General features: G+C 39.2%; 1 protein-coding gene across 8 annotated transcripts in view; it reads left to right on the forward strand.

Moving 5' to 3' along the window:
* The window catches only part of ARB2A (ARB2 cotranscriptional regulator A), a 276,975-nt gene that overhangs the window by 149,499 nt on the left and 111,774 nt on the right, over positions 1–15,702 (forward strand). For 7 of the 8 annotated variants that reach the window (XM_062019248.1, XM_062019250.1, XM_062019249.1 and 4 more), the window contains one exon: positions 13,509–13,628. The exons of the other annotated variant lie outside the window; for it this stretch is intronic. In XM_062019248.1, coding sequence (XP_061875232.1) covers positions 13,509–13,628 — 120 coding nt within the window. The remainder of the gene's footprint in view (positions 1–13,508; positions 13,629–15,702) is intronic. 8 annotated transcript variants of the gene reach the window in all.

A 15,702-nucleotide genomic window follows, 5' to 3' on the forward strand; every position in this document is an offset into this window, starting at 1 on the left:
AGCCTCCATGGCTCCACTCACTGAGAGTTATTTCTTTCCTCCCAAAAACCAAGAGGTGTCAAACCTCACAGGAGAAAGACCTGGGATATTAAGCAGGAGAAGGTACACAATCAGCATTTACTTCTGTCTTTTCCTGGTATATATCATTGTCTGTGCACTGTTGACAAGCAAACAAAGGTTTTTTTCAGAGAGCCTCTGGTAATGGGGTGGCATGGCAAAGCCCAGCAGACAGCTGAAGTGGGCGTTAGCATTTATCAAATACACAGAGGAGGCTTCTGTAAGGAAGTTATTTTCATCCTGAGGTAAAGTTTTATAGCAAACTCATACAAACTTCGGTGAGAAATGGAGGACTAATCTGCTAGATGGACAATCTTAGTGCATTGTTATACACTGAAATTTAACTAAAGGAACTTAAAGGGTGGAATTATTTTTAATTAAAGCACAAGAAGGCCCAAGTCTCCAAAACTAAGTAATGGTTTGAATGGGTGCAGGTGGCAAATGTTGAATCTTCTTAATCCTTGTTTTAAAACATATCAAACAAATGATGTTGGCTAATAAAGGATTAAAGTGACATCAAGGACTGTGTTGTAACAGCGACAAAAGCAAAATACATGTGGGCTTTTTGAGGGTTTTGTTTTCTTATCCCACCCACCAGTGCAGACATCATAAGTTACATATTCTACAGAGATATATATTATTCTTGAGATCTTCAGTTATCTCTGGCATTTCTGTTCTGTTATGTTTCAGTCTGCCATCTCCATAAGACCCCCAATGTTTGGCCTATGCTGCCTGAGTTAGAAGATTGCTCCCAATTTTCCAGTTAGGTCAACCAAAAAAATTAAGATATGATAGAAGGTCAGTGGAAGAAATTCATATCAAAACAACTGCTCACCATGTCATTATGACAACCTGCTGTAACAAATGTGCTTCTGTTTTAACTTACGACGATTAATTGCTAAAAGTAATTTAATCTGACAGTGGCAAGATGTTGAAAGACTCGTGAAGATGTCATAAAAGCGACCTTTCTGCCCATGTGCAACCAAAAGCCATTTTTAACAAGGAGCCTCAAAAACAGTACAACTTCTTTTGTACTTTGTTAATTAGTTATTGATTTGAAACAATGCTCTGCCAAATATTGTCAGATTAGCTAGACGCCAGCAAGGTCACAGTGTAACAGTCTAGTCCTGATAATCTTATGGTATATAAGAATTCTTTTTTCTCTGAACCTTTTGTTCTGATATCCTGAGAATAACATTTCCTGGCTTTAGCATTTGTGCTAATTTAAAGTACAGCCAAGCTGTCTGTTATGTAGTTGGATGTTTTGAGTTGTTAAAAAATGACACCGAGTTAGAAGAAAATAGCTAGTGATCTCGCGTCTAATGATCTTCGGCGGTAGCGGCACACCGCTGCCACAACTCCAACGCTCTCAGTAATCTCAGCTTTAATAAAATGGTCAGCACAAGGCAGTCACAGGCTTCCAGCCAGAGGTAAAGTGAGCGAGTGAGTCCTGGGGTTGTTTAGCAGCTCATCAGAATTAAAGATCAATTCCTCACTCATGTTATTGTGAAACAAGAACAACAGAGGTGGGTCTGGACGGGAGAAGCGAGAAGCAGAATTAAGGCTTGAATAGCTCAATATTCAACTTTGCAGTTCATTGAAACAAAAACCAACAGAAAACACAAATTCAAATTTCAGATTGTGTTTGTCATCTGTTTAGATAATTGGTTTATAAGCTAATGGCAGTTACTTCAAATACAATTAATTATACTACACTACATATTGAGGCACTTCAGCAAGTCTTTATAACTGTACATTAAATAAATAGTATATTAGTTTACTTAAATCACTGAGCACTCTGCTGTCTTTATTAGGAGAAATCAAATAGCTTTGAGCTTGTTAAATCTTTCTTTCACTTAAATAACTGCTCTTGAGTGTATTTAATAAATAGAGACAGAGACGTCTGGAAAAAAATACAGGGCAAAGCTATTCTATTTAGTTTAACTTGTGTAAGAGATATAAACTCTGTAACAGAGACTTTGCAGTTGAGCTTTGTTCTGAAACCATAGCTGTTAATGAAAATACTGAGTTGTTGTTTTACTTAAATGTGTTGAAGTTTGTTAGATTCATTGTTTCCTGTGGTTGGGAAATCTGCATTTTTCTTGGCCAAAATGCTATTTTTCTTGCAATAACACAGTTTAAAAAAAATCTGTTTCTCATTACAACATATAAACAGATTGAAGGAACTGGAAAGTAAAATAGTCTTTAAGTACTTTAGGAAATAGAAAAATAACACTTCTGCATGACTCCCATTAGTTTTTTAATGTTTCAGATGTATTCATTTCAAAAGAAATAGGTTTTAGTGTTTAGAAAATGCTTGTAATCTTTTAAGCAACTGCCATCATCTCTCTGTGTCTTCTGAAGACAATTCTTGTAAAAGTATTGTATTCATTTTTATTTACTTGCCTACAGAATTAATCTATTAATTGTCAGAAACATGTCTGGTAGGGAAGACAGCTGCAAAGATACAACCTGATGGTTTGTTTTAGAAGTGCTCTTTTGTTCCCATGATGCGATCACACAAAAGGCCCTGTTTGATGATGTCCATTATGCTGGGCAAAAATATGTGTGGACAGAATCTCCATCCCTGAGATTAAGTAGTTTGGAAAGAAAAAAGTATGAGGAAACATGAAAGAGATGCATGTAAAACATAGGGAAATGTACCAGTAGTATTGTTCTGAAATGCAATTGCCCTAGTCTTTGGGTAGTTTTACCAATTGTAGTCTCTTTGGCCAAACTGCTGTAGTTGTTATTTAAATTAGTATATGTAAATCCACCCACAGAGGTTGGCAGATACCATGCTTGGAGCATCATAGTAGAGGGATTTTCTTGTGAACTGTACAGGTATTTGTCAGTAGCTATGGTACAACCATGTGAACAGGACCGGGCTGAGGAATTGCTGTTACACCTCCAGCCTGACCGGTTTCCCCATGCAGGATTTCAAAGCTTTTTGTGAGAAGATGCTACTTCCTTCACCTGGAATGCTGCAAGTTATGTTAAAAGGGGGAAAAGTATCAAAAAAAGCAAAAATCCAAAAGAGCTAAAAGGGAAATCTGGGGTTTTTTTTGTGAAGTAAAACTTCCTTTGATTTATTTCCCTCCTTCCTATTCTCTTCTCCTGCCTCTCTTTCCTCTCAGTGAGTAAGCAACGTTCTTGTCCCCAGACTAAGAGAGACAAATGTCGTATTTGTGTTTATTTACGTTCTTGTCATATCGATAAAATTATTATCTTAGGTGACTCCTACCGCATCTGTCCATTTGGAAACCATATAAAGAGAAAGGATACTGTAGTTATTCAGGAGCAAAGTCTATTTGGAAGGAAGGCTTTTCACCATTTACTCTCCAGCTTAATAGGGAGAAACTGGCCACTGAAAAAAAAAGAAAAACTGTCATTTAAATTACCGATGCACAAGCTTTTGCTGGAGATGATAATGAAAAGCGACTGAGAAACTGATTTTGTCTGAATTGTTGTTCTTTTTGGTCTCTTTCCTGCACTTTACCAGAAGATGGTTGGGTGGCGATGACAGGATGTGCCAGACTCCAGCAGAAGTAATAACAGGAAAATCCAGACTAGAACAGCAGCCTGGCAAAGTTGTCTTATTCAGGCTGACAGGCAGATACTTTAACTAGGAAGATGATGCTATAATAACGTTTGAGTCTTAATTAATTTAGCCTGAGACCTGGGGTTTACTTTATAAACAGCAACTCCTTCAAGTTACAAAGTTCCTTGAATTTCCTAATAAAAAGCTGAAGAAACAGGGCATTTGAAGACAGCAACCTCACAGCGGAAAATGTTCACTGTGCAAAAAGGCTGAGTGTTTGCTGCAAGGAGTCATTGCAGATTGAACAACGCAGGTAACATTTGTCTCTTTCCTTGTTTATTATTGCACAGATCTCCAACCAAACTCAACATGCTCAACTTTTGGTTTAAATGCAAATCTAAGACATTTGACCTGTAGTATGAGTTGTTTTAAAAAAACTCCCATATAGTCTTGTAACACCTGCAAGGTCCTGACACAGCAGCACTCTGAGAGTCTCCTGCAAAGACCTACATTTGCCAAAACTGAAATGCAGTGTGAGGTCAGCAATACATTAATGCAGCTGAGACTGCTGGCACCTCTGTGAAGAACAGCTTTGAGCACTGACGACTTCACTCAGTGGTTTCAGGCCATTGTTTGTCTATTGAAATATTAAATATGAGGGCTTGTAGGCAGGTTCCATGGCCAGTAGGATGTAAAGAGGGTTTTGATTTCAAGGGTCAGCTTGTTCCTCACTGAGAAGAGGTGGTTGGAGCACTTTGGAAAAAGGAGGAGAACGTGGTTTGGAACTTTTTTCATTCAGAAGTACCTTTAAGTTATTGGTCAGGAACTGTATTAGTTGAAGGCTTAGCTGAGAAAATACTCTCCTGGATCAGAGTAGCTTCATTTTTTCTCTTGTGTGCAATAAAACTGGATATGAGAGGGAAAAGTAACTCCCTCCTGCTGCCCTGGGGGAGGTAAGGATCCAAGCTCCCTTTGTTCTCACATATATATAGCAGAGCTCTGAATTTTATTTCCTGACCACCATCACCAGGGAAAGCCCATCTTGCAACTGAAGTGGGAAAAGTGGGACAGGATCCGAAGTCATCTTAGATGGTAATTGCAGTGGGAGCTGGGGAGAACAGGGGCCCAAGGGAGGAACCAAAACACAGAATATAAAAAACCTGGCTAGACGTTGTCAGTCTTGCGTTAGCAAAAACTTGTCTTTTAAACCTTTTCTCAGCAGCCATGTTGTAGCAAGGCACGGATATCAATGCTTCCTCCCAAGCCAGCCCTTCGTCTTCTTAGCACTGATTGGGACAATTGAAATACTATCTCAGACCAACAAATGCATTTTTCTTTTATATCTTTTGTCCATTAGATTTGCCAGATATTGCATGTTTTGTGTAATACTTAGCATTTAGTAGATCTATCAAGATTGCCTGATTTCCTGGTAAATCGTCGGGAGTGTTGAAGGTGGGACTGCTCTCTAACATAATATGATTTGTGTTTAACTGCAATATGTAGGACTTATAGTCTTTCTGCTGTCAACTGTATACACATGATGTCTTTATTACCAGGGCTTCATAAGCAATATTGGGAACACTTCCATCACTGTCCCACTTCACAAACAAAATAGACACAAGAAATTACACAGAATCACCTCAAATAGATCTGGGAATAAGACTTGAGATCTGTCATGTGAAAAATGCAACCTTAAGTCACTTTGCCATATTGCTTTCTGGAGGCATGTGCCAGATAGCAACTTTGGTCATGCTATTTATGCCTGCAACTCCACGAATGACCAGACTTAGCTATTGTGATACCTCATATCTCCTTCTGTCTCAAAAGCAGCTGCTACTTACTACCAGAGTATATATCTTGCCTCCATCTCAGAAAATATCTGTAATAATATAGTCTTTTTATTTCCCCAATTATTCCTCTGAGTTAAGTGGAAGAGGCTGGTGTTTTTACATCCAAAGGTTCTTGGTTTAGTCCCTGCTAAGTAAGGAAGAATACAATGCAAATGTTTCTGAATGCATATGAACACATTTGCTGAATAAAATAACATCACTTGCAAATAATGCATTTTCATTATTTCAGTCTTGAACCTTTGCAGATTCAATACTCTCTGTTGCCATAGAGCTACACCAGCCATTGGTGACCATGAACCTGCCTTGCCACCTACACAGCTGATCAAATCCTGCTGGGTTTTGTTGTTTTCATATGGCAATGTATGTAAATAAAATCTATTCAGACTTTCAAGGCCAAAGCATCAGTTGTCAGTGGTTTTATCTCTTCCCATTTTGTTTTCTTTCACATTGTCTCTTTCTCACTTAACCCAGGACTAAACTAACTCCCATGACCCACTCCCCGTTGTTTGTTGTCCTTGCTTCCCAGTGATAGTAGCAGGACATGTTAAGCTGAATTTCCAGTGCATGTAGTTAGATCTAAGGTTTGTTACAAATTTGCCTTCACGGTCACGTTTGGTCTTGTGCCTTCTCCCTCAGTCACAGCTGCTTTGCCAATGAGATAATGTTGTTACTTTCCTCCACTCTCTTCTTCAGCCTCCTCATGTCCAATTTGGTACAACTAGACTCAGTGTAGAAGGCAGTCCTTTGCCACCCTTCCTGAAAATCCAGTTATGTAAGAGTTCTGCAAGAGCTAACCCACCATTGCATATGTGTATCTTCTTGTATGTCACATAGAGGCTAAGATTAACCATTTCAGTAAGTAAAGCAGAAATACAGTTCTTCCTGTTAGTAAAATGTCCAGCTTCCTCCTGGGATCAGCTCTTGGACTGGCATAGGAAACATTTCAGAAATACTTGTGCAAGAGTTCACTCAGCTGATTAAAGCATTAAAATGGAAAATACTGTTAGGTAGATGGGATGCTTCCTAATACTCTGGAATTTCTGCATTGAAGTTCAAGTCTTGTTAAATGGCCTGAGCTTCAGGTACCTGAGTCTTCAGGTACTCCTCCTGAAAAAAAACAATAATGGCATCTTTGCTTCTGCTTATTTCTTGGTTTTGATTTCTATCCTTTCCGTACTTGCCTCCTCTTCTCTGTTTGTAATACCATAGCTGTTGTCTTTGGGGAAAGAAAAATCACGTTGGCTGTTTTTTTGGCATCTGTTCCAGCTCTCTTGCCTTCAGAGCCTGTTAGACCTTGTCCTTCACTGCAGTTTTGGAGCTGCTGTGGTGACACTGAACCATCATATGGTTTTGTTCTGTTTCACCATAATGAAACATTTTTTCTATCATGCAAGGCAAGTATTTGCAAAAGGAGTAAGAAAAATGCAGCAGATGATGAGCATCACTTAGTACTCATAAGGGTGGTATTGGGGGAGGAAGAAGAGAGGGCAGCTGTTGGAAATGGTCATGCCAGAACAGGAGCTTGTGCAGTAGAAGGGGCAAAAGACTAGTTATCACCCTTAAAAAAAAAAAAAATGAGGGTTTTCAAAGGAGGGAAGAATATAGAGAGGAGTGAAGTGCAAATGCAGGCACAGAGGAGATGAGAGGATGTGAGGAGGACACCAGAGCTGTGGGGGGCAAGGGAGGATGTGAGAAGGACACCAGAGCTGTGAGGGGCAAGATGGGGTGTTCCCTGTGGTGGCAAGCCCCAAATGCCCATCTCTGGGATATCAAGTTCTTCCAAGTACTGGTATTAAAGCAAGTGGTAGAGTTCCACTTGGCTTACTGGGTACCTCATTAGGCCAGAACTTCACAAATTGTGACATGGCAGTAGTGTGGATTTAAATCTTCTCCATTCGTCTTCAGCATTCACCACCTATGCCTTCTGGTTTCTATGTACATGTACACACATCTGCATGCATACAATATTGACTTGCTTTTGAGACAGTACACAGTGGGAAAGGTCCTTCTGGAAGGAAGGGTCTCACATCTCCAGGGTAGGACTGGAGGCAGGAGATCTGAACCTTCTCTATGTCTCTGCCTCCCAGCTACTGTGCAGTTCTATTCTCCTGTATTTAACACAGGTACCATGCTTGTTTACAGTAGCTCATCAAGCTAGAAGGAGAAATTGTTTTGCTGTGATAAGCAGTAATTATAGAAACCACCTTCAAGTAAATTGTTAAAAAGCTATTCAATTGTGTGACATATTTCCCTATTCGTATGCATTTCACTTTTCACTTGTCACCAAAAAAATGTGATTCCAACTCCTTGATTTGAAATAAAAAACAAAGCTAAAGAAGAGAGCTGCCACTGGAGCTTAAAACTAATTTGATTTTCTTGATTTGATCTTTTTGAGTTTTGATGAATTAGATGTTTAAGGTGACACCTGAACTGCTCTGCCCTAGTAAAATCTATTGTAGTTCAAGGTTTCCAGCTCTTGCCCCATCTGTAACTTTCCATCAACAGGTTATTTTTTTTAAAAAAAAAAAGAAAAACAAACAAAAAAAAAGAGTAAAATTTGGCATTGAAACAGGAAATATGTGAACCTGTCACAGTAAGCAGTCTCAAAGGGCAAGCTGCTTTGCAGGAGCTAATTAACCTTAGGAAATAATTACATGAATATGCAAATGGTGTTTAGATAATTCCATGTGTTATCAACTCAGGTAGTCCATCATAACTGCAGACCTTGCAGTGTCTAGGTGTTAGAATCTGGCATAGTTGATAAGGCTTCGGTTGCTGCATTACTTCAGCTTGGTATTTAACAATTAATGAGTGTGATATAACATTAGTAAATTCAACCTGTTTTTTGAAAGCAACAGAATGTAACACGGTATTCACTGTGTGCACGCTGCTTATCTGTCTATTCCTAATGGCTCCAGCCATTAAAATGTTACATACCTTTCAACTCTTGGTGCTAGCAATGTTGGAAAAAACAACAGGCCATAATCCGTGGTCGCTTCCTCCTCTTTGTTTTGCACAACGGATGGTCTGGGAATTTACCCACAGTCATTTGAGGTTTTCAGCGACTTAAAAACTATTACAGAGAGAATTTAAAATCTGCAGGTAGGTCTTCTCAAAGCAACACCTCTTTTTGAAGCAAAAGAAGGAGCAGCACTGCATAGACAAATCTTAGGAAGAGCATCTGAGGAAGCTGAGGTTGTTTAGTCTGGAGAAGAGGAGGTTGAAGCGAGACATAGTCACTCTCTACAGCTATCTGAAAGGAGGTTGTAGTGAGATGGGAGTCTGTGTCTTCTCCCAAGAAATGAGTGGTAAGACAAGAGGAAACAACCTCAGGTTGTACCAGGGGAGGTTTAGATTGGACATTAGGAGGAACTTACTCACTGAGAGGTTTGTTAATGCACTAGCACAGCCTGCCCAGGGAGATGGTGAAGTCATTGCAAAGCCATGTAGCTGAGGTGCTGAGGGACATGGTTTAGTAATGGGCTTTGCAGTGTGAAGCTAGTGGTTGGACTCAAGGAGTTTAAAGGTCTTTTCCAACCAAAACAATTCTATGATTCTATTACTTTGGAGAACCGTAGTCATGGGATAACATTCTTGGTGCAAGGCACTCCCAAAAGTGAGCTGAGCTGATCTGGGCTAGAGCAGCTGAGGACATCCCTAACCCATACCAGGACCTGAGTCAAGGCCAAGCAAATCAATGACTGGCAACCCTACAGGAGTGGTTCTGGCCCTGAAATACTAAATGGCTTCATGCAAATAAGAAACGTAGCATCATAGAATGGTAGGGTGTGGAAGGGACATTTAGAGATCATCTAGTGCAATCCCCCTGCACAAGCAGGTTCACCTAGATCAAGTCACACAGGAACATGTCCAGACAGGCTTTGAATACTTCCAAGGAAGGAGACTCCACAAACCCTCTGGGCAGCCTGTGCCAGGGCTCCCTCACCGTCACAGTACAATAGTTTTTTCTTATGTTTAAGTGGAACTTTTTGTGTTCCAGCTTCATTCCATTACCCTTTGTTCTGTTGCTAGATACAATAGAAAAAAGGGATGTCCAGCCTCCTAACCCTCACCTTTTAGATATTTGTAAATATTGAGATACACTCTCAGTCTCCTCTTCATGAATTTATTAGTTACTGCCATGTTATTTTCATAGACTATACTATTAAACTATTTGATTAAACTTTTCATATTAAAATGAAAACTCCATATTAACTGTTTATAGTCTTTTATGAGTAATCACTGTTTTGGTTCTGAAAGGGAGGCATTTTTCATACCAAGTTAAGAAGACGACATTTAAAAAATACTGAGGGAGAGGGAAGCCTTTATCAGTTGAAAAGGGAATCTGTTCTTAGACTAGCATTTGTGAATGCTTATCTCCTTCACATTAAATAGCATTCCATCCTATTTGCAGAACTTGGTGATAATTTCTCATTCAAAAGGAATACATCCTTGTGGCAAGACCATCTTTTTTATTAGCACCATGTATATGTCATTAGCTGAATCGGGACCTAATACCTAGCCACTTAAATTCTGTGTTACTTTCAAGTTTGCCTCTTTTATAACAGGTTCCAGAAATGTGTGCTTCCTCTAGCATTCGGTAAAACGAATAAATATAACATCAATCATCTAATGTTCCTCAGCGATACTTGCGTTAAATAATTTTAACCACCTTTATCTCCAAGGCAGTCTTCACTGGAATTTGCTGCATGCAGGTGCCACAAGTGTTCAATATCTGATAGGCTCCATAGCATCAGTCATCACTGATAGCAGCTGAGGTATGTTCACTCTAAATTTATCAGTGAGAAGAACTAAAATACAATAGTTATTAGGAAAAAGACATGTATGTCTTCGTTTATTAGTGAATTAAGGGGTAAAACTTACTGGTAGTGTACCATTAAAAATAGATTTTGCATGATGGGAGAACAGGTAGAGGTTGTACCTTTTGTGCTCAGGGCATCTGATCCGTTCCTCCACCCGAGGACTGCAGCGTTGAGGGGCAAGAGTCCAGACAGGAGGTACCTTATCTGCAGCAATCGGATAATTGCCTGGTTTTGGGATACTTTGCATCGGTTAAGTGTTACGCGGAGGCCTTTTCATGTAAGATGACTCTCTTATTTTGTTTCTTTTATTTCTAATTATATATATTGGGGTAGGAGATGATTTTCAGAGGGATGGAGACCCACAGCTGTGTCTTCCACACCTCCAAAGAATCACTACGTGTATTTAGAGTTCAAATTACCGGTTACAGGTGACCAGCTTTCAGCAGCTGGAAATTTAACATCAGCTTTCCCAGCACCTTTCCATCTCAATCTGTTTCACAAATGAAAATCCATGCAGCCTCAGCTGCCTTCTGAGGTACAGTTGTGTAGTATGTAACTTCTAGTACAGTTATGTAGATAATTGTATGATCAATGATCAAGCATGACCAAGAAGCCCTCACTTTAACAAATAATTGAACAAAGTGATATGTAAGTGCATTCTGTTTAGCTGCAAGGGAAAGAAGGAAAGCAACAGCTGCCAGAAACCATCAGCCTTATAATTTAACTCAGGTCAGGCAGAGGAGGTTAACGCTGATGGGCCCAGCACAAGTCAAAAGCCTAAGGAGGCTGACTGTGCTCTGCCATCAGCAGGGCCCATTCCCGCAGACAGGTGTTTCGTGTACATACTCAGCACTGGTTTATTCTTCCTCCGAGCTGTTTAAAATATGGGCTTGCTAGAAGGGGAAAAAAATAAACAGGTGCTCTGAAGCAAAGAGCTTTTCTTCCAAACTTACATGACTCCTGCAAGCTCCTCTCGTGTATGTGCTTTTCTTACCTGGTTTAGGGCTTTGCAGAATATGTAGAGCATCACTGTTTATCCTGACATTTTCCAGGGTTTTTTCTCCAGTAACAAAGGAAACTGTAGTTACAGTCAATATGTAACTCCTTCTAGCTCATTTCTCTTTGCTTTTATAAAATCCTATTGAGTTTTATACTGGACTGTGAAGCTGTGCAGTTAATGATTTGGTTTACTAGACCACTGGTTATGCTTTAATTAGTGGAAGCTTTTCTGGGCTCAGTTTCTGAATCTTTCAGAAGCTTCTTGCTGCTGTGTAAACCCTAAAATTGTGTGCTTTTCCCAATAGCATATAGGCTAATAAATACAGAATACCTGAAAATGCAGTATTAACCAGAAAAATCTTCCCTTCTTGTCAGAATGTGAAGATAATTAATGGCAATATTATTATTTAAAAACAAGTATCTCCTGTGTATTTAAAATAAATCTTATAGAGAAAAGTAATTTAAAAACTCTGAGAGTGTTTTAATGTGCTTTTTCCATAGGTATCATAATTAGAGTACATTGCTTTTCTGTAGGAGACTCCATTTCATGTTGTCCTTCAGCTTTATCTTAATAACTTACCTGTCAAACATATTTTCTTTATGAAATTTAGTTTAACAAACTTCCTTCTTTCCTAACAAAGGGAGGAGTCTCAACCTCCTTTACCTGTCTCTACAGCCAAATTTTAAAACCAGGCTGAAAGAAAATAGGCAAAGTGGTGTGTACAATAGTTGATACATAATTAGTTAAAACTGTGTTCTCTCATGTCAATCAAGAGTAGAATCTGTTCAGGACTAAGAAGAGTACCTTCAGTGCTTTGGGGAAAAATTGATAAATATGTTTTAATCGCTGCCACCTTAGAGGAAAAAAAAATTTAAAAGCACATAATTGTTTTAAAAGCTTTGGGTTGGAATCCATAAAGATTTGTAAGCCATCTCACTCATATTTAGGAAACCAGACATGACAATAGATGTAAAAGCCTAAATCCACCACATTGTTAATTGTCTGTCTTCCTCTTGATTTTAGATGCTCCTAAGACCTTAAGTTCCCAAAACTGAGTTGCAGAATATGGTTAAGGCCTACATCACTCCAGTGTTCTTTGTGAAGTTACCATAATACACACTGTGTAATTCGCATATTTTAGTTGCCAGTGGCTTTTGCTGGTTTGTGCATTATTTCTCCCAAGGAAATGAGTCTTTTGTGGTCTGCTTCTGAGTGACCTGGGAGTGCAAGGTTAGTGGTGGAGCAGAGCAAAGGGGAAAGGGGTGTAGAGTTTAGGAAATCACATGACCTTGACCGATCAGCTCTTTCTGACACAAAAGAGCCTGGAAAGCACCTGCACTGTTGTGCCAGGCGTGTGAAATCCTGGTGGGGCAGGGAAGCTGGTAGAGCATCTTACCCCGAGACTAGACAGATTTGTAGTTAAAACATGGAGAGCCTGAGAAAGAGGTAAAATACAGAGGGTCGTGGGGCTTTCCGAGAGCCTCTGAGGTAGAGGTGGGAGTGTACAACCCTGATATCTGGGGAGAGTTCACTGGAGCCAGTGCAGGTCACTCCAGTGCCTTCAGCAACTCTTGTTAGTTCACACATTTTTGTTCAATAAGAAAAAGCCCTCCTCTACCTACCAGAGACTCCAAAGTAGAGGCTTATGTGTAAGCAGACAAGAGGCGTTTTATCAGTGCTATCTCTCATAGTCTGCTGTTGCAAAACAGTAGCATTTGGAAAAGTAGTTGCAAATACCATAATTTTAATCTTTGACAGATTTCTGTTAGCCCATAATATGAAAAAATTGTAAAGACTGAAATTATATTGTTCCTACTTGTTTTTATTTGTTTTATCAGACTAAGGCTTAACTACTTCAAACAAACCATCAGTGAACAAACATTTGACAAAGTGTTGTCAAAAGAATGAAAATCAGAGCAGTGGCTCATAATTTCTGTGAATGCCTCTGTTTAGCTGAATTGCCATTATGGTATTTAGACAAAATTTTGCAGATGCATAATTTTTGTTGTATTTATTAAAATACACCACAATAAAGCAACAGTTTTACTGCATTTAGATTGCAGTCTTAAAGTTCGGTTATTTAGATGAATGAATCTGTTCTTTTTTTTGACACCAGAGTATATTCATTTGAGGTTTGTTTTAACGAAACATCTTAGAGCATATAGGGACACATTGCTTTTAGACAGAATTGCCAGTTTTTAAAAGGTAATTGTCACAAACATAATTTCTTTCTGCAGGATAATGGATCTCCTGAAGAACATGCAATTTATGTTTGGGATCATTTTATTTCCCAGTCAGCTGCAGAGAACGTGTTTTTTGTTGCTCACAGTTACGGTGGACTTGCCTTTGTAGAGTTGGTAAGTGTGACTTCTCCATTGCATTCCTGCAGTCTCTCACTGATTGTCTAAATTCTTTATGATCACCTTCTTGAAAGCAGCCATTTAGGAACCACTTTGAACCAATGATCAGGTACATTGGTTCAATCAAATCTGTGCGGATTTTTTGCAACTGGGAGGTCATTGTGTTTTCCTCTGATTTGCAGTTAGACAGTAAAGTTTAATGTGAAAGACTGTGGGAAAAGAAGAATCATCACATCCTCCTCATCCAGGCTGTGTACCAAAAAGCAGTACTCAAGGAGTTGTTGCTCTGAGGCAGAAAGCCTGGAGTTGTAGACTGACAACATACAAGGACAGTTTTAAGTCAAAGTCACATTAACATGCACCTTTTAGCACGTAGATCGGAAACTGTACATGAGGGGAAATTTGCCCAATTCTGCAGTTTTTCTACAACAATCTGCAAAAGATATTTTTGCCATTTATTAGGCTCTGGTTAAGCCCTGCAGTGATGTGAAATGGGGAGGACTTTGCACAGTGCAAAGCTATCTTTCTTCTGATGCTGAGACTGCTGAACATCCAGTTTGTCTGTATTTCACCCTTTTCTCTAAAGGCAAATTCATTTACCCCATCAGGTATACCACGTTGCCTGTTGAACTTGTATTTCATCCATTGAGGGTAGCTATCGTCTTCTCACTTAATTGTGAAATACTGGTATAATCAGAATGTGTTTTATTGAAGAAAACTTATTTTTAGGGAAAAAAAAGGCACATTTACTAAGGATAAGTGAATTGCAGAACATTTCAATTGGTTTTCTAGACACAGGAATCAGTAAACATAAATGTACATCTTTTTGTCTATAACACATTAGTTTTGTCTAACTGAAAGCTAGCAAAAGTGTTTCCTGCCTGATATAAGATGAATGCCTTAGTTAAGCAAAGGCATGCATGAGTGTTTCAGTGTTAATGTTTTGCTGCTCTAAGGAGCAAGAAAATTCAAAGCCAGGACCATTTGTATTTTAAGAACTTGAGATTTTTGTTTACCCTTGTCTTTTGTAGAATTTAAGTCCATTTTGATTTTCCCTGTGCTTCTGGAAGAGAATTTCTGTAACATATATGAGGTGTACAGATGTGAGGCTTGAGGTTATCCTTTTCCCCAGGTGTTTTATTGTCAGGTCAATGGATAGTCTCAAAAATAAATTTTGAAGAGATGAAACGAGTAAAGATGAATAGTTCCATCCATAACAACTTTGTGCAAGAAATGGGTTGTATTGCGTGTGCCTGTTGCTCCTTGGATGCAGCAAAGGGTAGGAAGCATCTCTTCTGTCTTGGCTTTCCTGAGCCACAATTTTCAGCTGTCCTGTGTTTTAGCCCAGTTATTCTGGTGTGCCTGATCAGTCCAAATTTGAGCTTTAGCAGAATTTCTGTAGGTTTTGTAAAGAGACGTTGTTTGGGTCACCGGACACCTACAGATACATATGCTTAGCACAGGGTGGGAATAAAAAACAACTGGAAACCTTTCTCAGCCTTTCCTGAACAAAGTGCTTATTCAGAGGAGGCTTGGAGAGTGTTTCCATCACTTTTCAGTCAGCAGCTTGAGGTGGCGTGGGTAACAGATGACCAACGTGTCATTCCCATTTTGGCTGTTTCTCTTGTCACACGGGTGGATATTTCTACACTTTTGTTCTACTTTAATATGAAGCACACAGATGTTTTAGAACAAGACTTGACTTCTGACCTTGGGGCTTCCAGGGTCAGGGTGCTCAGGGCCTGTGAAATTATCACAAGCTGAGCTAAAGTTTTTATCCATCGCAGGAAGCAACCAGTAAGTAAGAAGTTAAAAAGGAGCTTTGTCAGAGAGACAAGATGGTCTCAGTAAGGGTCAGCTTCTGTAGTCTGCTGTCTCTGCAGGAGATGCATGCCTGAGAGGAAGAATATAATATATAACCATTGGCACATCACATATCTGTCATGCAAAACTAGATCTGAGAAGTATATTTAATGTAGCACAATTGTTTTTTTTTTTTAAATCAAAGGATATTAACACCTGGTTTTGGTAGAGTTGGTTTCAGCTCCACTGAAAGCAGATTAATTAAATA

Source organism: Colius striatus, chromosome Z (genome assembly GCF_028858725.1).
Source record: "Colius striatus isolate bColStr4 chromosome Z, bColStr4.1.hap1, whole genome shotgun sequence".
Classification (NCBI taxonomy): Eukaryota; Metazoa; Chordata; class Aves; order Coliiformes; family Coliidae; genus Colius; species Colius striatus.